This window comes from Penicillium odoratum (assembly GCF_028828045.1).
Source record: "Penicillium odoratum strain IBT 22623 chromosome Unknown utg000004l_segment0_segment0, whole genome shotgun sequence".
Lineage (NCBI taxonomy): Eukaryota > Fungi > Ascomycota > Eurotiomycetes > Eurotiales > Aspergillaceae > Penicillium > Penicillium odoratum.
Genome location: NW_026643146.1, coordinates 151,300 through 170,864, shown reverse-complemented (window position 1 = coordinate 170,864; position 19,565 = coordinate 151,300). Strand labels below are relative to the sequence as shown.

Below are 19,565 nucleotides of genomic sequence, written 5' to 3'. Positions count from 1 at the left end.
CATAAGGTTCAACCACCATGATACTCAGCTAAAATTCAAATATTCGCATTCATTAAACTATTTTCAGAGCCTTACACAGATGCCATCCAGTTTGACGGAGATGGGGGTGGAACTGATTATCAGGTCTCGAAATTTCCAATGTCAAGCATAGCGAGCAGGCTTAGAAGTCATTTTTGCCAATATCCAGGTTGCTTTATTGGCCAAACTTCGAGTGCCTTTCAGCGTCCCGTTATCCTGCCCGCTCTGAATAAGTGTAAATTAGGTAATCCGCCTTTGTTAGCCCCGAGCTAGCCAGGTGTCGGCCAGGACGGGTCAATATTACTGGCTTATAGTAGTTGTATTCAGTAACCACCGCTCGCTAGATTACCGAGGCATATGACCTACCCAGTGGAGCTCACAGAGCTGAGTAAGCTAGGTCAGGTTAATATTCCCAAGGGGGTTCCATATATTTTATCGTCAGACACATCTTGAGGCGATCCCCGTCCGATTGATCAGATATCCTATACCAGTCAATACCTCGAATTTCACATAAGCCTGGCTACGCTTCAATATCTATACCCAAAAATTCGATAATATGATCAACCTGGACAGATACCCTTATTCTCTAGTGACTTGACTTAGATCCTAAGTATAGCTTAACTTAGTGTACTGCCTAGTATAGCTAACAAGGGTCTATTCTATAGGCCTAAGTTCGTACAAGGCCAACTAGCAAAAGTACGCTTGCGATCGAGACTTAAGGGCGAGATTCAGTGTACGTATTGAAGAGGGGAACGCTCGTTGGCTGTACACTGACGACGCACGAATCGGATATACTCAGCAAAACCCACCACGACCGAAGGTCGCCCTCGGCGAGCAGTGGATCCCTCGACAAAGGTCAAAAGTGAGAGATGTGTAAGTGCGTGTATTCTGTAACTAGTGCTAAGTTCGTATTAATATGACCGTTTCCCTTACATGACGAAATGTGACCCGTAACGGTATGGTAATCCGTACAGGGACCGAGTCTCCCCACTACAGTATATAGCCTAGACGAGCGGTACTCACTACGACCACTTAGCTCCGCTTAGATACGCTTCGATCACGGTGGTACGTCGAATGAATATAGCCTTGGTAGCTTCATATGTTCGGCCTAGGCTTTTTATGGCGCAAAGCCCACCAGAACCCTTCCTAGCTGAGCCTACCTATTCTAATTCATGTTCAATAGCAAATCCGCCTTTATCTTCGGACACAAAGGTGATTGCTAAGACGGGCTATTTAAATACCGTGCACGCTCTATCACTTCACGTCACAATGCCGGCTAGCACCAGTTTCCCAGCTACGTGCTCGCCAGCATACTATGAAAGTACTTCATCTAGCTCACCAATCACTGTAACCACCACTTCTCCACTTACACAGAGTGGCATTACAAGCAAATGTGAGCTGATCAGTCTTTGCCCTACATATCTGGTGAAACTTTCTAACTCATCCTTCAGGTGACGCTTTGTATGTGGTAAAGTCAAGCTATACTTGCGCCAGCATTGTGAGCCCAGCATTGTGAGCAACTTCGGAAACTTCACACCCTAAATCCATTGGTTTCCAATGAAATTACCCCCATGGGTTAGGCCCATTAGATCCACCACCACAGATAGTTTTGCTCCGCATATCGCAATTTCTAGATACGCCTTATCGGGAGTATAACGATAGCTAGAATCAACAAAGGCCCGTCACAGCGCCTTGATTATAATTGAATTGCATGTATATATATATATAACATTCCAGGATTCGGTGACGAATATACGCCAAGCTTCCGAGAATCGACTCTCGTCGCGGCAAATGGGAGAGTTTGTGATAATACTGACTTTGCATAGACTACTGCGGATTCCACCCCCAAAAGTTCCCCCAGGAAAATGAAACTGGAGAAATAGTACTGTGCCCACGGGTCTCGTGGTCCAATAGGGCTAGTCCAAACCAGTCTTCTCCGTGTTTGCATTCGGCTGTTCAGATGAATATTTACTAAAATTCAAATGCTGATTCAAGAGAAGCACTGCCACATTCTTTAATGAGTTGATAGCCCCGGTGGCAAGGTATGACAGAGGCGTTAGGGCATCCGGGAATTCATTTCATAGGGCGTCCAGTTCCAAATTCAAGTGGCGATCTGCTGAATCGAGACTTTGAGACATTTTAGGTGGGGCGATAATGAGACAATTGTGGCCTACTGAGCACCTATTCCATGGCCAAGAAACTGAGAATGTGAATGATAAATCTCTTTTCCTGGACATTTATCCGGCTTGATCTGCCTGACATATTCGAATGTAAATTTTCTCGTTTACGCAAACACTCATGTCATTTGCACAGTCCCACCCGTAACTTTACTGGCGCACCTGATATTAATCTCCCACAAGCAAAAACTCAAAGCATCAGTGAATTTTACCAATAACTATAATATCTTCGGTGCTCAATCCTACCTAGACAAACAAATCCTAAGACAACCACAAGATAACAGTGAGAGATGAAACACTATAATTAAGAACAGAACAAACCCCCAAGCATATGATGCAGATAATACCCAGTACGGCCTGGGAGCCAAAAGAAAAGCTGTAGGCCATGAGAATTCATCATATTCCTCGATTGCAGGCGTCGTTGAACAAGTCTTAGATGGCGCGCTTGGCTTAGTTATGATCGTTGTAGACATCGTGCCTTGTTGATTTTCGTACTGGTCCTTGTACGATCCATAGTGATCCTGGCCATAGCCTTCCTGGTGGTTTTACTGGTCGAATGAGTTGGGTTTCCACGATGTAGGAAACATATCACCTTCACCGTTTCCATCGCCTTTGCCGCTAATGGTATCGAGAACGCCGTTGGGGATGCCATTGCCATTGCCATTGCCTATAGTATTGCCGCCACCATGGCTGTTACCTACGCCACCGCCAAAAATTGGCAATAATGGGCCCTATTGGACCTATAGGCAGGGTGATAATTGGCAGAGTGGCAGCGGTAGTCGACGTCGTAGTAGATGATGTTGTACTAGACGATGTCGTGGTAGACGAAGTCGTCGTAGTGGTACAAGTCGGAAGATTGTTTGTATTGCTGTCCAGACTGACCTGCCCATTACGTGCAAGAAGGCGTCTTTGAATCACCAGGTCCGTGGTCGCCGAGATAGATGTGAGTGCCATGATGGTCCCACCGAAAGTGCCTCCTGTCCCTAGGGTAGCGGAACTTGACACCTGCCAGAAGACATTGCAAGGTTGGCCACCATTGACCAACACAACTCGGGAGGAGCTTGCAGTAATGAGGCGGCGAATCATGATGTGATTTGAAAGATCCAGACCGAATCCGGGTTTCCTTGAGCGTCAAGCGTGACAGTACCAGTAATCCCCAATCTGCTTGTGGCTTGATATACACCAGAAACAAGTGTTTGACCTCCAAGGTCTGCCGCTCAAAGAGCGGTGGGTGCCCGCTCAGCTGCATCATTATTTGAAATCACTAGATTAAATTTTGCTTGAAGTGCGTTCGCATCGGCAGCATGAATTATTCAATGTACATTCCTAGAGGGGAAGCCCACGACACCCATTCCTGGAAAAACCCTGACATCACCACCAACAACCGATGGGCCTGTGTTTGTCACTGTTGTGCCAGCAAAAATTCGAAAGGGCGTAGCAGTACCAAGGCCAACGGGCTGGATTTATGGCCAGTGCATTGCCGATGTTAGAAAAGAGGAGCACAGATGTGAGCAGCCTTGAGAACATGATTCAAAACAATAAGTGCGTCGGATTTGAACTGTAAGCTTGGGTGTCCATATTGGCAAAAGTTGCCTTGAACTTGAGTAGATTGAATCTTCTGCTGTCGTGGGGGTTTTTGAATCCAACGTTCAATTTTCACATATAGCAATGTGACAAAGTCCCAATAGTCCGGAATGCTGTAATTTGCATGGATCAAGTCTTAGTTCCGCCAATAAGAGTACCATAGAAAGGAATCTCACCCCGCAAGTGGCTTCATTCTTTCGTTTTTTGGATAGAAGAATGTCTTATTTGAGTGCCCATACTTGCCCAAGGAACTTCAAATCAGGAGTATTATGATTATGATACTATCCCTTTCTACAATCCCTGCAAGATGCTGACGCTCATTTCGATCATGCTTTTCAAAGATCGGCAATACATCACCCCTGGGAGGATTCATTTAGCTGTAAAAAGTCGCAAATGAATGTAACAGTTGTATAACAATGCGTATTATGAGTAATAATAATGAAGATATGACACAGAAAGTCTTTTTTGGCACTATACGATGTCGTATCATGGTGCAACTCAATTTTAGACACAACCGATGCTTGAGGTCGGTTCGAGTCAGTCAAGCCAAGACCCCTGTACGAATGCTGTGGCTAATACCCTTTTGTGAATGGCGTGGCAGCATTGTTATTAATTTTCTAGATGCTAGTTGTTCTCATTTTATTGTGCAGAGGCTTCGGATTATTCTCATGAAGAGGTACGACTCTATTTTACGAGCGCATAATATTTTCGAACCCCTAGGGATCTAGAAATGGCCCCATGATATCACGTTATAGCGCTATATCGCCATTTATTGTTATTTCAGCTATTCGTAGCAATGTTTGAAGAAATTTTAAACCGGTGAAGAATGTGATGTACGACCCACTATGTTTCCTACCAGCTAAAGCGAAGGTCAGACACATAAGTACACAAAAGCGATAGGCTTTTCGGAGGCCGACTCTTCTGAGTGACAGAAGCTTTCACTCTTTCCTGTTCCATGTGCTAGTTACTACACATCAAACTTCACACTATATCTAAGACCGGAGGACATTAGTATGGTCGTAAGAGTTTCTCACGATCTGACCTTCGCGGGCGCATCCATAAGGAGGGCCAGCTATGGTCGGTTAGTTCGGTATTTCTCGTCCCTGTGTCCCTGTGCTAGCCCCTGGAGTGCTCGTAGCGACGCGTTCTATTCATATATACATATTTACACATATGCACACATACATATACATATTTTTGGGGTCCGCCTGTTGACACATTCCTGAGCACGTGTTTGGAAAGGTTTCTCCACTCAAGAATGTGCCAGCCAGGACACTGCCGCAATATCAGGGTCGCATCCGAATGGCCGGGTAAGTAGCCCGTGTGGGTCAACGTTCATCGGACCGGTATAGGAAAAAAGAGCAAAAAGTTTGTGCATTACAGTGATTCAAATTGCCTTGACCAATGTACACTAATGCTTTTCTAGCCCCACCGCCAAGGCCTTAGCACCAATAGTCTATTGAGCGGCTTTATTTGATGGGCGAAGTAAAATGCGCTTCCTATGTTGCTACCATAACGAAAAATTACACCATAGACGAAGTATCTACTTACCAAGGACTTTTTAGGTTCTTCAAAGACCTTAGTGATATTTTGGGAAATCGTGTCATGGATTTGGCTCGTGACCAGAAGCTAGGTATTATCTACGCTGAAACCCTTAGACAAGGAAGAAGTACGAGTCGATTTGATCGTTTATCGCCAAACTTTCTTTCATTCAAAAAATCAGAGATGGTGAAGTATAAATGCGCATTAATAATGACCAGCGGTTCTTGACAGAAGGCGAAAACTAATGATGGAGTCAAAGAAATTCCACAAGACGAATGTCAACTTAAATGGTAGTTCAAAATAACAGTACTACTGTATTTTCTTCTGCCCTTTTGACTTGGAGGTGCAAATTATAACCGAGCCAAGCGATACATCTGGCGGGCCCGTCATGTGCAGACAGTAGTTGGCCTAAATACTGTATTTCCAAGACAAGACAAGGTTTTACATACAAGATATGTGCAAAAAGTTGGGTCGAATAGGGTCGAGTTGGGTTTTATTGGGGCCCCAGCATTGGGTCCGGGTTGGGTTTTGGGTCGAGACCTTCGACCCAAGTTGCGTTCTGCGGAAGTCTAGTCGAGAAGCTTATGCTAGGGAGATTGGGATAACTAGTCTACCTACTGCGAGAGAACTCCGCATCAATCAATTTTTTCTGACCTAATTATTCTAAACGACATGACCTCGCCAAAAGCCCCCGAATGATCTGAATTCCCCATGAACAAAAATATCATGATCCTGCTATCTTCAACAATGTTACTGGCGTGCATTGTACAAGTCAGCAGCTTCCTGGGCGTGCTGAATTTCCTCCTGCACATCCTCCATGTTTGCCGTTCGATCATATTGGTGGTCGCTGCTTGCTCCATGGTGGTGGCTGTTTGCTCCAGATTGGTGGTCGCCGTATGCTCCATAGTGGTCGCTGCTTGCTCCATAGTGGTCGCTGCTTGCTCCATAGTGGTCGCTGCTTGCTCCATATTGGTCGCTGCTTGCTCCATAGTGGTCGCTGCTTGCTCCATATTGGTGGTCGCTGCTTGCTCCGTAGTGGTCGCTGTTTGCTCCATATTGGTGGTCGCCGTATGCTCCATAGTGGTCGCTGTTTGCTCCATATTGGTGGTCGCTGTTTGCTCCATATTGGTGGTCGCCGTATGCTCCATAGTGGTCATAGCCTTGGTCGTGGTAGTAGTTATGCTCGCTGATGGCCAATGGGACGCCGTTGCCATTGCCTATTTCCTTGCCCTTGCCATTACCATTGCCGCCGCTGTTGCCGATGCCACCGCCACCGTTGCCGACGCCGCCGCCACCGTTGTGATTGCCAATGCCGCCGCTGATGCCGCCGCCGTTGCCAATGCCGCCGCCTAAAATGGGCCCTATGGGACCTATGATAGGCAGTGTAATGACTGGCCCTGTCGCCGTAGTGGTCGATGTGGAAGTGGTCGATGTGGAAGTGGTCGATGTGGAAGTGGTCGATGTAGAAGTGGTTGATGTGGTGATGGCACAATTCGGAAGAGTGATTTTATTGCTGTCCAGACTCACTTGCCCATTACGTGCAAGAAGACGTCCTTGAATTACCGCGTTTGTTTGAGCCGAGATAGATGAGAGTGCCATGAGGGTCCCAACAAAATTACTTGTTGTCCCAAGGGTAGCAGAACTTCCCACTTGCCAGAAGACATTGCAAGGTTGGGCACCATTAATCAGCAGCACTGTGGAGCTGCTGTAAGTAATGAGGGTTGAATCGGTTTGAAAGATCCAAACCGCATTCGGGTCTCCTTGAGCGTCAAGCGTGAGAGTGCGACCAGATGTAATGGTCATTGGACCTCTGCCTGGGACAGACTGATATACACCAGAAGTAAGCCTTAGCCCACCAAGGTCTGTCGGTTCCAGTGTGGCAGATGGCCGGCCAGCTGCATCATTATATGCAGTCACTAGATCCGATTGTGCTTGAGCTGCGCTGGCATCGGCAATGTGGATTCCTCCTGGAGGATCTACTACTCCAGGAGGGAAGTTAGTGACAGACGTTCCCGGAGAGACTCCAAGATTGCCACCACTGTCAATAATCGTTGGGCCTGTGTTTGTCACTGCTTGGCCACCAAGGACTAGGTAGGCCGCAGCCGTGCCTAGGCCAACTGGATCTAGTGCATTGCTGAAGGTAGAGAAGAGGAGAGCGGAAGTGAGGAGCTTTAGGAACATGATTTTCAGTTTCCACAAATTCAATGCAATAAGTAAACTGGAGCAGTGATGTTCATCGCTGTATGCTCCTTAAATACTTCCAGATTCTGTTCTCAAGGAGGTCCTTGAATACCATGATTTTCCACATTCTATCAATGTAAACAATTCCCAATGGCCCGGTCTTCTGCAACGCCAAAGCTAGGCTGAGATATGGCGCCTCGTTTCGACCAAGGAGAATGCGATAGAGTGAAACATGCCACCCTGTAAGGAGCAGACTTCCCCTTTCTCCCTCAAAATATCGCGTTGAAATACCATTGAACTGATGACGTTAGATGACAATTAATAAGAGAATGAGGAAACGGAATGCAAGTCACCCCAATTTGACAGCATGATAAGACGTCAAAGCCCCAAAATAATCACAATGGGAGGCTAAGATACGCGTTGATCGAGCCAACACCCCTGAACATTATTCTCGCTAGAATCACGAACTCTTGTCAGTTTGATTCGCAGACTACTGAGTCACGTCTATAAGAGGTCCGCGCCTTATAGTCACCTCAGGAACGGGCTGTCTTCACTTATTTAACAACGCAATAGAATACCGTGATGATCATTGGCGGAACTCAAACCTGAAATTTTTGGAAGGAGCCACGGGGAAGAATAATAACGGTTGGCTCGGCATATCCGCATTCTTGCTGTCAGGCCAATAGCCCCTTACAGCGGATATGCTATCCGGCTGGGCCAATATTTCTCTACTAAAAACATGGCAGGTGTCAAAATCACGCTGAGAGTGTCAGAACTGAATTTGCTGTGCAAGGGCTAGGTATCGCACTATCCACTTACGGTCGGAATGTAAAAAGGTTGGCCGATTTTCGTAGCTGAGCCTGCCCCAACCTTCGATAGTAGCTGGGGCCCTTCCCACCTTTTCACTAAACACAACACGGCAGCTAGAATTCTTATGGTGTACAAGTCACCGATTAAAGGATACCTCCCCTTGTTTGCACTGACTGACGATGGTTCAGACCTGCAAAGGGTGATTGCGTTTTCTCGGAATGGATAATTGTGTTCTCTTGGAAGGGATAATTGCCTTTTCTTGGAATGCGTTTAACAAGTGAGTGCTTTGCCATGGCCTGCCACATTCAGCATTTTGAAGCGCTTTGGTTAAAACCTAGTATTTCAAGTTTCTCAAGTTCTTTATCCTTTCCCATCGAAAATCGCCCCGTCTGCGAAATCTTCAACTCCTGTCCCATTGCGGTTCTCACGATCGTCCTCCCACAGCGATGATTGACTTTTACCTCCCGCAGCATTCAACTCCGCTTAAAGAAGGCCGATCTCATCCGCCATGTGCAACGTTCAAAGCCAAAGTACGACGGAAGTGGATGACGTTCCGGACCATTCACCTCGTGTTTGCAGTAGTAGCAGCAGGGTGGTTAACAGTATCATACTTTTACTTCTGGACTGACTCTTCAACTCCGGATGTAAAGAATACGCGGACGACTTTTGATACGGCCAAGGACAGACTCTGGCGAATTCACCCCGCTATTGTAAGGACCGCGGAGGTATGGTGGCAGGATTCAACATCGCAAAATATGTCCGAGAAATCCATAGCGACGTCTCCCATGGAACCGCAGGCCAAAGATGGGTCTGTATCAATGAAAGATAAAAATTCACAGCCTTACGTCCCCAAGGCTTCTAAATATACCAACAAAGATACGGAGTACAGACACATATTCCCCGACGACTTCGACTCCGCCCTCGACTACCTCTTCTCTATAATTCCCAATGAAATGTACCTCCGAGAGCTTCTGCGGCCCGTGATAGGAACGGGCGCGGAAAAGCTGCGTGAAGTCGGTCTACGCACGCGCGCATACAAACAATTCTTCGAAGCCTGGGAGAAACTCCACCTCGTCACGGAAGACAATAATAATACTTACGTTCGGGATGATCTCGTCCCCTACATACGTGCCAAATTCAGCGAGCAAACCTTCCCTGAGGCGCTCCATAAATACGAATCCTATCGCCAGTTCTTCGCCAAGCTCTCCGCGCTGTTGTTTCCGTGGACGAGCCCATACTTCGGAGATCATATGAGCCTGCACGCATCGTCACACCATGGAGGTCGTGGTGTCGTGTTTACGGCGGGCGATAACCACGTGTCCTTCTTACTCGCTGCTATTCCCTCCCTCCGCACCCTTGGTTGCAAGCTACCTATCGAAATCATGTATCTCGGCGACAGCGACTTGAGCGAAGACTTCCGAGCCGAGCTCGAAGCTCTCCCCGGCGTGGTGACGCGTGATCTCTCCGCCATGGTTAGCGATGATGGCTGGCGGCTTACCGGATGGGCCGGTAAGCCATTCTCTATTCTCTTCTCGTCTTTCCGCGAAGTCATCTTCATCGACGCCGACTCATTGTTTTTTGTCAATCCCGAGGTGCTCTTCAATGACGAGGACTACATGCGCACAGGCGCCCTGTTTTTTAAAGATAGGATGATCATGCCCGAGAGCAAAAAAAGGTGGCTACAGCAGATTTTACCAAAGCCGATTTCGAAACAGGTACGGCAGAGCAGGTTGTGGACTGGGAAAAGTGGGCATATGCAAGAGTCCGGAGTTGTAGTTGTAGATAAGTGGACACACTTTGTTGCTTTATTACTAGTAAGCAGAATGAATGGGCCCGATAGGAATGGGAATAAGATGGCGGGGATTGTGGGAACCTATGATATGGTCTATGGTTTGGCTCCCGCCCCCATTTTAGGTCATCCCGTCTATCTTACTAATATCATTGAAAACCTAGGCGACAAAGAGACCTTCTGGATCGGTTGGGAGCTCGCCGGTGACACCTCCTATGCTTTCCACCCTGGTGCAACCGGCATAATGGGCGTCGTTCAGGATCCCGGAAACTTCAACCCACCCAACAACCTACCCGCCATGGACCTCGACCAGGGCTTTACGCAGGGCTTTGCGGCTACCGCTACGAAAAGATACCGCAAAATGGCACCTGGTCACGAAGCTGACCTTACCATCTGCGCGCCCCAACTCCTCCATCTGGACCGCAACAAGCGTCCTTTGTGGTTCAATGGGTGGCTGTACAAGAACAAGTATGCGGTGACTAAACAGGAGATCGGTCAGTTCGAGGTGTTCATGGAAGAGCCGAATGAAGTGTTGGAACCAGGAGCATGGCAGTTAGAGGAGAACAATGTGTGTTGCTTGTCAAATGCGGCGACACTGGATTTTACGGATGAAGAGACGGAGTGGCTGGGGGAATTGGTTAAAATGGCAAATAAATGATATTATTGGCTAGTTCATTTCGCCTTTTTCTTTTTGCTGCATGTCGATTCATCAGAGATAGTCAAAGTGGACGGTCCTTCCGTGCAGAGTTTGCAATGAACTATTTGCGGAAGTCATGCTTTCAACTTCCTGCCGATGAGTTTCATTCGACTGTGATGGGACCACTGTGGTACACTATCAACTAGTTGTTATTATACTGACGAGTTTCGGTAAATATAATTGCCAATGGCAGCAGGGAATAGGCATGATATAGTACAGTAGTGAAGCGTTAACATGAATGAGATGTGTTGGACAATTACGCCTACCTCTCTGCGTGGTTGGAAATGCTCGGCAAACTGAGGATTTGGCCATCGAAATTGCTTTGCTGAGAAATTATTATTTACATTCGCTGATAGAAGATTCGCTATTCTCGAGATTTTCATTGTTGCTTCATCTCCAGCCGCTTCTCATCCTCGCAATTCCTTCACGTTGTAAGAAATCAGATAGAAGAGGTGCATTCGAGTGCAAGTCGTGGTTCTCAAGTGGGCGTGTATCCAAAACACATGACCATGTTAACCCTTCCTGGTAGGAACCTCGCATAGTTATTTTCCTTTTGGTTGCCTGCCAGATTATCTCAGCCATCAAGGTCCCTTTCGCGAGCTACATGGAATTTTCCAGCAAAATGACATAACCTCTAAGACTAAAGCCTCCAGCGACTCGTTCTAGCACGCTTGCTTTTCTTATCAAGCTTATCGGTGAGGATGCGGTCGAGGAGGGTGTGGTCGGGGTCGATGTGGCTGAAGAAATTGAACGCATAGTGCACCAATTCTTGTTAGTAGTTCGGAGCGCTATAGGGAAGGCCAAGATTGCCTCCAGAGAATACGCAGATGACGTCTAGCTTAGGCTACATCAAAACCCAAGTCGGGCCCAACCAATTGGGTTTGGGTCCAACCCTTAGACCCAACCTATGTTATATCTTGTAACTAGTAGCTTTCCCCTTTTTCAGATCTGAAATATTTAGACAATCACCAAGACATTGGGGTACAGTACTTCTCCCAATGAATAGACATATCAGCCTCCTTGAACTTTTCCATCCCTCCAGAAACGCCATCCTCCGCGACCACCCAATCGCCCAATTCAACACGCTCTGCCCAGCTTATCAATATCTTATCTAAGAATTGGCCATATACCCGTCCAGGGAGAAGCCCAGAGTAGCAGATAATTTGATATAGGAACGAGGCTAGATTCGATACCAGATGGGACTCAATTCCGACGGGAGAAGAGCTTTGCCACCAACTAGTGCAAGGCAATGTGACCAAATCATTACCAACCCCTATCCATGCGTTTTCTCAAATTTGGGTATGAAGCTCGGCGGATAGTGCCGGGTCAAATTGGGACTCCGGTATTAGTGTAGGCTAGCAGACAGTGGGGTGGACCCGATAGTGTGATTAGGAAGTTTTCACGGAGGATATAGGATATAGTATACTCTAAGCACCGAAATAAGGAAATTTCGCTGACTAGGGAAGTTTTTGCGGGATAAATACGCCTAGGAGCCGAGGATGGCTTTTGAGGAGACTAGAAGAGGCCCGGACTAAGGATCACGCTTAGTCTGTGCCATAACCCGCAAATGGGTAGGTAAAGTCAACCCGCAACCCGAACCCGCAGAACCCATGGGTTGGTCAAGTCAACCCGCAACCCGCATGGGGCGGGTTGCGGATCGGGTGCGGGTTACCCACGCTAGCCCATCTTTGCATAATTTTTTAACACTATACCTAAAAAGGATGGATAAATCCAATTTTTTATGTAATAAACCACTTTTAGGTGGGTCGTGATCCGTGCACCACGGATTTTACCTAACGTGATCCACGGTCGCCCGAGCGACACGGCCGCGCGAGCGACCCCATCGAAAATCCACTTCAATAATAATACATACTTTTTAACCACAACAAAAATGCCACCCCAACGCTCTGAGAAAAAAACAAAATTGATAGAGCAAGAAGGTCGCCTTTTATTAGCTATAAAAGCTATAAAAGATGGTAAATATCCCTCTGCTGCAGCTGCTGCACGATCTTTTGAGATACCTGTCTCAACTTTGAAGGCCCGGATCAATGGGCGCGAATCTGCTGCTGAAAAGAGGGCATCTGGTCACATATTCACCCAAATTGAGGAGCAATCGATAGAGAATTGGCTACTTGATATGGACTCAAGAGGTGCAGCTCTTACTTTGCCTATGTTGCGAGATATGGCCAATCTTTTACTTATCGCAAAGAAAAACACACCATCTACCACTGGTATCAATTGGCCTTCTCAATTCATCAAACGACACCCGAATCTCTCTACTCGACTCTCTCGTAAATACGACTATCAGAGAGCACTCTCAGAAGACCCCCGGATCATTAAGCCATGGTTTGATTTAGTTCAAAAGACCATTGAAAAGTGGGGTATTGTTTCAGACGATATCTTCAACTTTGATGAGAGTGGTTTTGCTATGGGTATCGGCGCAACACAAAAAATTATCACTTCTGCAGAATACCACGGGAAAAGAGCTCTTTTGCAGGCTGGAAATCGTGAATGGGTAACCACAATTGAGTGTATTCGAGCTTCTGGAAGTGTTATGCCTCCACTCTTCATTTTCAAGGGAAAAATGTTTCCAGAGCATCTACGCCCCTTTCTCCTTTTGAATCAAAAAGGAGCACGTCTCACTATGAGTGAAAATGGCTGGACTACCAATACAATTGGTTTATGGTGGTTGAAACACCTTTTTATTCCAAATATTGGGACAAGAGTGGGAAAATATTGCCTACTGGTCCTCGATGGCCATGGGAGTCATTTGACCCCCGAATTTGACCAACTTTGCGAAGAAAACCAAATTATCGCAATCTGCATGCCTCCTCATGCCTCTCACCTTTTACAACCTTTGGATGTGGGCTGTTTTTCGGTTTTGAAGAGGCTTTATGGAGGAGCGGTTTCAACCTTGATGCGGAATGGAGTGAACTCTATTGATAAGGAGGATTTCCTTGAAATAATCGCAGATGCGAGAATTGGTGCTTTTAAGACCTCTACTATACAAAATAGCTTTTCAGCTACTGGATTAGCACCATTCGATGCTAATAAAGTCTTGGAAAAGCTAAATGTGCGCCTGGATTCTCTTCCTCCTTTCGAGATCATCTCTCAAAGACCACTCTCTTCCGGTAGTGATAGTGATCCAAATACTCTTTGGACTCTCTCAAAATTCACAAAATCGCAATCTCGGATCAAAAAAGGTCTAGAATCTTCTTCTTCAATCCTTTCTTCACCAACAAAAAGGGAGATTGAGAAGACCTACAACATGACTATCAAAGTGGTCCACCACCATATTTTTCTCCAGAATCGCTGCGCCCAGCTAGAGGCTACCAATAAGAAACAGACCAAAAAAAGAGAGACAATACCAAAATTTACTACCCAGAAAGGCATCTTTGGGGGTCTAGAGGGTGGTGAAGATGATGTGGTCTACAAGGATGAAGATGTAAGTAAAGATATATATCTACCAGAGGTATCTACAAATGCGGTTGTTGAGCCTACCTTACCTTCTATGCCTATAATTCGGCGGCAAATGACATGTTCTGGGTGCGGGATAAAAGGGCATACATATACTTACTGCCCTACTAGCTTTAGATAACAAAATTTATGTCGTTTTTGTGGTTTTAATAGTCATTGAAAATTGGTGATTTTTGAAAAGTTGGTGGGGTCGCTCGCGCGGCCGTGTCGCTCGGGCGACCGTGGATCACGTTAGGTAAAATCCGTGGTGCACGGATCACCACCCCTTTTAGGTACAGTTTTATACATAAATTTCTATGTTTGTCCTGTTTGACGACCCATTGGGTAACCCATAAACCCGCGCGGGTTTCCCATCAGAACCCGCAACCCGCATGCGGGTTAGACAGACCGACCCAAAACCCGACCCATAGGGAGGATGGGGCGGGTTCGGGTGCGGGTTTCTGCGGGTTACGGCACAGCCTAATCACGCTATGCTATATCAGGAAATCGGGTTTTGTTGCAGGGTCCAATGTGGGGCTTTATGTTTGATACGTTCTAGCAGCAAGTTGGGAGTTGGAATTTGACTGCACCCGTGGCAAATAATCTCAGCTTGAGTTACGATTTCGTCGGAGCAATTCCCGTGAAGCTATCGAGTAAAGAGCCTTTCACTTTTACCACCCACCAGGTGGACCACTACGAGTTCCCAGCTATAATAATGGAGTTTTGACCAAATTTTCCATCCAATTATCCATGATAACCATGTGTAAATAGATAAGTAGAGCTAAAGTCCTATCACTAAAATTTTGATTTTCTAATAAATTATATACTTCAAGGCATGATATTCAATTTCTTGGCGCCAAAGGGCCGCCAAGCTGGGGGAAGATGACCACAGTACTTGTAGGTAAAAGCTTCACTCACAGAAAGATATGTGATATTGGGGATGGGGGGAGAAAAGAGAAAAGGGCAGAAAATCTGGAGAGTATGCCCCCAGACCCAAACTAAGCTAGTCCTAAACGGGATACCAGCGCTGCCCAGGTCACCTGACCCAGGGACACCGACACATATGAATTTATGCTATTTCACAACCCCATACTTTAGACTCGGGAACTATGAAGAAAGCATCAGAGTAGCTACAATTTGATCAGCAAAAGTCAATTGAAAGAGTTTCCGCGGATCAAACGATTCTGAATACTATGATAATAGCGTCGACTGCCAAGGAAGGCATGCTAATCCTTTTTATACCGCCTCTTATACATATGTACTTATTCGCCAGCTTTCATTGAAATATTGTTTTCACAAAGACCCAGTTTGCTAACTCTCAGTGTTGAACTCCGAGGCTCTGGAGGAGTTAACAGGACATATAAAGCGAGAGAAACAGGAGCGAGCAGAGCCGGTCGAAATGATCTGCCGGCAACAAAAAGTTGAAATAGCACATGGTATCGTGTCAGTCGAGGTCTCGCCGGTTTAACACCGAGTCAATTTTCACACCGCAGACTGATTTTGGTGCCTTTCGTTTCTTAGGTATGTTATTGTGAGTCAATTGAAAGTCCACGTTGATTTAAGGGAAGAAGCATAGTGATGTGATACGTAATAGGAGGAAGTCAACAATCATTAGTCCAAGTGGTTTCCAAGCTAGAATCTTTAACAACGCGCTCGCCCATTCCTTTTGCTCTCTGCCATTATCTGCTCTATTTTACGGCTACCTTCACAGCCACTAGTCGGTCGCGAATCCCTCGGCATCGCCACGAATGTTTTCGTTCCGGCTAGCTTGCATACCTAGAGAGTCCTGCCTAATTCTAGATGCTAGTGGTGTTGTCCACTCGGGAAGGAGGCAAATTGACTCCATATCAATATCTGTTCTGATATTCCTCAGTAGGTAGACCAAATCTCCTTCCCAGTCGAGACTATTGATACTCGCTGTGCGATGCATCATAAAGCGACCATGTTATAGTTCTCAGAAATAACACATTTCGGAGCGGTCTTACTCTGTTCTGAAGTAACAAAGCGCCCAGGCCGATATCGTGTTTTATCGAGGAGACGCATGAGCAGGGAGTTCATTACCCTTCGGCAATTTTGCATTACAAGGCTTCATTGGAAGTACACTTCACTGCACGTTATCAAGCTAGGACTGAATATCAAACATTGGGAATTTGGGACCTCACGGCAAAATCATACAAGTCTTGCAACAGACTGTCTTTGTCGATGATCATCTCACATTTTGAGGACCCACGTGTGACGTTGAGAGACGTTGAAGCTCATTGGCTCGCGTGCTGGCGAGTGGATCATTAGTGATCGGACAGATGGTTGGCCCGAGTGGCTTGCCGACACCCTGAGAGACGAAGAATTCGAAAACCGAGGCCCGAAAACTGTGGAGCTCAGTACGCGCCGTGGCGAGAGAGAATTAACGGGTTACAAAAAAATTTGTTTGATTAGACCAAAGAATCTAAATAGTGGAAACCCAGAAAAGGGGCGTGAACTCTCCCCCTGTAACAGCGTATCTGAATGACATTACCCGTATCGAGGGATTACCCGCTGAATACATAGTGTACATACACGTAAGAAAGATAGGAACTGAATCAACCAATCTCAGGTCACTGTAATAAATAGACCCACTGTACCCTTGACAGATGATTACCACGTCCGAATGAGGTTGCATTCTGCTGTATCTTAACTATTTGACCTCGCTGGGCGATTGCGCTATCGGAGACACTGCTTGGGAGAACTAACTACAGGTGTTCAAGGAAAGCATTCCCGACCACGGCAAAGAGTGGAGAATCCAGCCGGAAAGGTAATGGGTCTTTGCTTTTTCTGCATCCAACGGGCAGTTTGATGCTCCGGGACGAAATAAGTTTAATTTGTTAAACGCCTCGATTTTCCATCCAAACTCGCAATTCCGTTGCTTTGTCTGCCAACTAGTCACTCCACTACTCTTAACGGTAGGAAGGATGCTTTCCATCAACATTCCAAAGCATGCTACGCCCGATCAATACGAATTGGGTGAAGTTCTTTCCCTTACCGTAGAACGCCCTACCGACATTTTGATCAAAGTCCATGCTGCGAGTGTCAACCCGATCGACGTCAAGAAAGCGGCAGGGGCAACCAAAGCTGTTCTTAAGGACAGGTGAGAGTCTTCTTTTTTCTGGGATGTTCTTCAAACTAAATGTCCTGGGAAGCTTTCCCTACAAAATCGGCTATGATTGCGCCGGCACGGTCTTGGATACCGGATCCCAAGTGACACGATTTAAAGCTGGTGACGAGGTTTTTGTTAGATTGCCAGAATGTCATCGGGGATCGTGGAGTGAGCTGGCAAGGTCAACTGAAGAATTTGTTGCATTGAAACCGAACGCTATTTCGATGGAGGACGCTGCCTCCATTCCCTTGGCGTGTATGACGGCACTGCAGGCGCTGCGGGGTTACGAAGGAAATCTCGAAGGAAAGACCGTCTTTATACCTGCTGGTTGTAAGTTTCCCTGGACATCCCTTTTGTGGACCGAATATTTACCTTCGCACATTGGGTGGAACTGGTATATTCGCATGTCAGCTAGCGAAGAATATTTTCAGAGCTGGCAAGGTAATCACCACGGTCTCCACCAGCAAAGTGGACAAAGTGAAGGAGCTCTTGGGCGAAGGGGTGGTTGATGAAAGTGAGTCGACTGCATTCTGGTATTTTGCCGCGCAAAAGCTCACATTTACGCTATCAGTCATTGATTACAAGAAGTCAGATCCTATGACTGTAATTCCTCCACGATCGGTGGACTTCATCTTTGACACCACAGGGAGTGCAATGGAGTATCTATCATTGGTGCGCCTGAAGGGAGCCATTGTTACAGTTTCCATACTCACATCGGGGGACGTGCTCCAAAACTCGAGCGTTATGCGAAAATCGCCAGACAAGCAAGACAAGGCAATCGTGCCCTTCCCTATCCGTATTGCCCTGAATTTTATGGACTGGATCCGAAGGGCGCGCGCATCTCCGTATGGGGTCAAGTATTCATCTATTTTCTTGGAACCAAACGCGACCGATCTGAATTCTATTCGAGAATGGGTAGAAACAGGAAAGGTGAAAACGATTGTGGGAACAAAAGTGCACTTCAAGGACCTTACCGCGGTCCGTGATGCATGTCAAGTGGTATATTGTGGGAAAGGGGGCATTGGAAAATCTGTAATTCTGTTCGTTTGAGATGCTTTTGGACTTAATGAGTCATGGAGCCTCCCGAGCCCAATCATCTTCAGGTCCCAGTCTTCTAGTTGATGTCTAATTTCTTACTTTTCCTTTTTCATGCATAAAAATGTTGAACATATACGCCTGCATGTTACCTTCAAGTTTGATCTGAAACATTGAGGGAATGTTCTGAATACGTCCTTATACAGTGAAGGCGAGGTAAACATAAGGCTCACGGGAACCTACCAGTAAAAGGTACAGTTATAGAATGCGTGGAGCGATCCTTCTGGTCGGATATGAAGAATAGTATGTACTTGAAGAACAGCAGCTTATGCCGCTGTTGAATTTTATTGGAGATACATTTTCAATATAAAATGCCAGAGGGAAAGCATGCTCTATACGCTTCCAAAATACATGCTTTACCTGCCAAGGTAACATCTATCAGAGAGGATGAAGAGCAATAGAAGCTCTTGGTTCCTTGATCCTTCGTGCAAGCCACCTCAGCGGCAACTACAGAGACTACTGAAACCTCTATATTCTGGAGACACGTCTACAAATACTTGATGGCACGCGTCGACTCTATTTCTCGCATTAGCTCTATGACCTTGTAAGAGCATGTTAGTATCAATCCAGATGTGAACCAATCGGCTTCTGAAAATACACAGCCTTGCATGGTCCTTTCAGAGGCATTTAACTGTGCGACGCTGGCATCTTATTATCGATTGGGTGCCTCTATCTCTCGACCGGAAACTTAGCATGTGAAATACAATTGTTTTTCGTTCACTAGCTTTTCTGACCGAATAGACGTTAAGTATAACTTGCGACACAGAATTAAGACTGAAAGGATATTCCGAATGAGCAGATCGTACATTGAACTGGAAAAAAGAATTGTTCGCAGAGAAGGCTGTGCGAAGGAAAGTCACTCTCCCGACAGTCTCCGGAACAATAGTATGTGCTCCCACACTGTGCACATTTTATTTAGCTTGTTTGACGATAAGGCAATACCATAAATTTTGAAGGACTTTTGGCCATCTTGATAGTGACCTTAGATTTAAATGAGGCTGCTGAGCATTCCAAGAGAAATTCGACCCCGCAGTACAGTAATCCGCAATACCTCCTCCATCGAGCAATAGCATTCCCAGGCTCTTT

General features: G+C 46.2%; 4 protein-coding genes across 4 annotated transcripts; 2 read left to right on the top strand and 2 right to left on the bottom strand.

Moving 5' to 3' along the window:
• Nucleotides 1–2,888: 2,888 nt before the first annotated feature.
• N7520_004321 (uncharacterized protein) lies at nt 2,889–3,281 on the bottom strand (the record flags this gene model as incomplete). The annotated part of the gene is made up of 1 exon (XM_057138255.1): nt 2,889–3,281. The coding sequence occupies one exon, from the start codon at nt 3,279–3,281 to the stop codon at nt 2,889–2,891; it is 393 nt and encodes a 130-aa protein (XP_056996462.1).
• A 2,790-nt stretch (nt 3,282–6,071) lies between these two features.
• N7520_004320 (ice-binding family protein) lies at nt 6,072–7,502 on the bottom strand (the record flags this gene model as incomplete). The annotated part of the gene is made up of 1 exon (XM_057138254.1): nt 6,072–7,502. One exon carries the CDS (start codon nt 7,500–7,502, stop codon nt 6,072–6,074), a length of 1,431 nt encoding a protein of 476 aa, XP_056996461.1.
• A 1,256-nt stretch (nt 7,503–8,758) lies between these two features.
• On the top strand, nt 8,759–10,759 carry N7520_004319 (alpha-mannosyltransferase; the record flags this gene model as incomplete). The annotated part of the gene is made up of 1 exon (XM_057138253.1): nt 8,759–10,759. The coding sequence occupies one exon, from the start codon at nt 8,759–8,761 to the stop codon at nt 10,757–10,759; it is 2,001 nt and encodes a 666-aa protein (XP_056996460.1).
• A 6,440-nt stretch (nt 10,760–17,199) lies between these two features.
• N7520_004318 (NADP-dependent oxidoreductase) lies at nt 17,200–18,434 on the top strand (the record flags this gene model as incomplete). Its single annotated transcript, XM_057138252.1, has 3 exons — nt 17,200–17,375; nt 17,428–17,714; nt 17,800–18,434. 3 exons carry the CDS (start codon nt 17,200–17,202, stop codon nt 18,432–18,434), a joined length of 1,098 nt encoding a protein of 365 aa, XP_056996459.1.
• Between the last annotated feature and the right edge of the window lie 1,131 nt (nt 18,435–19,565).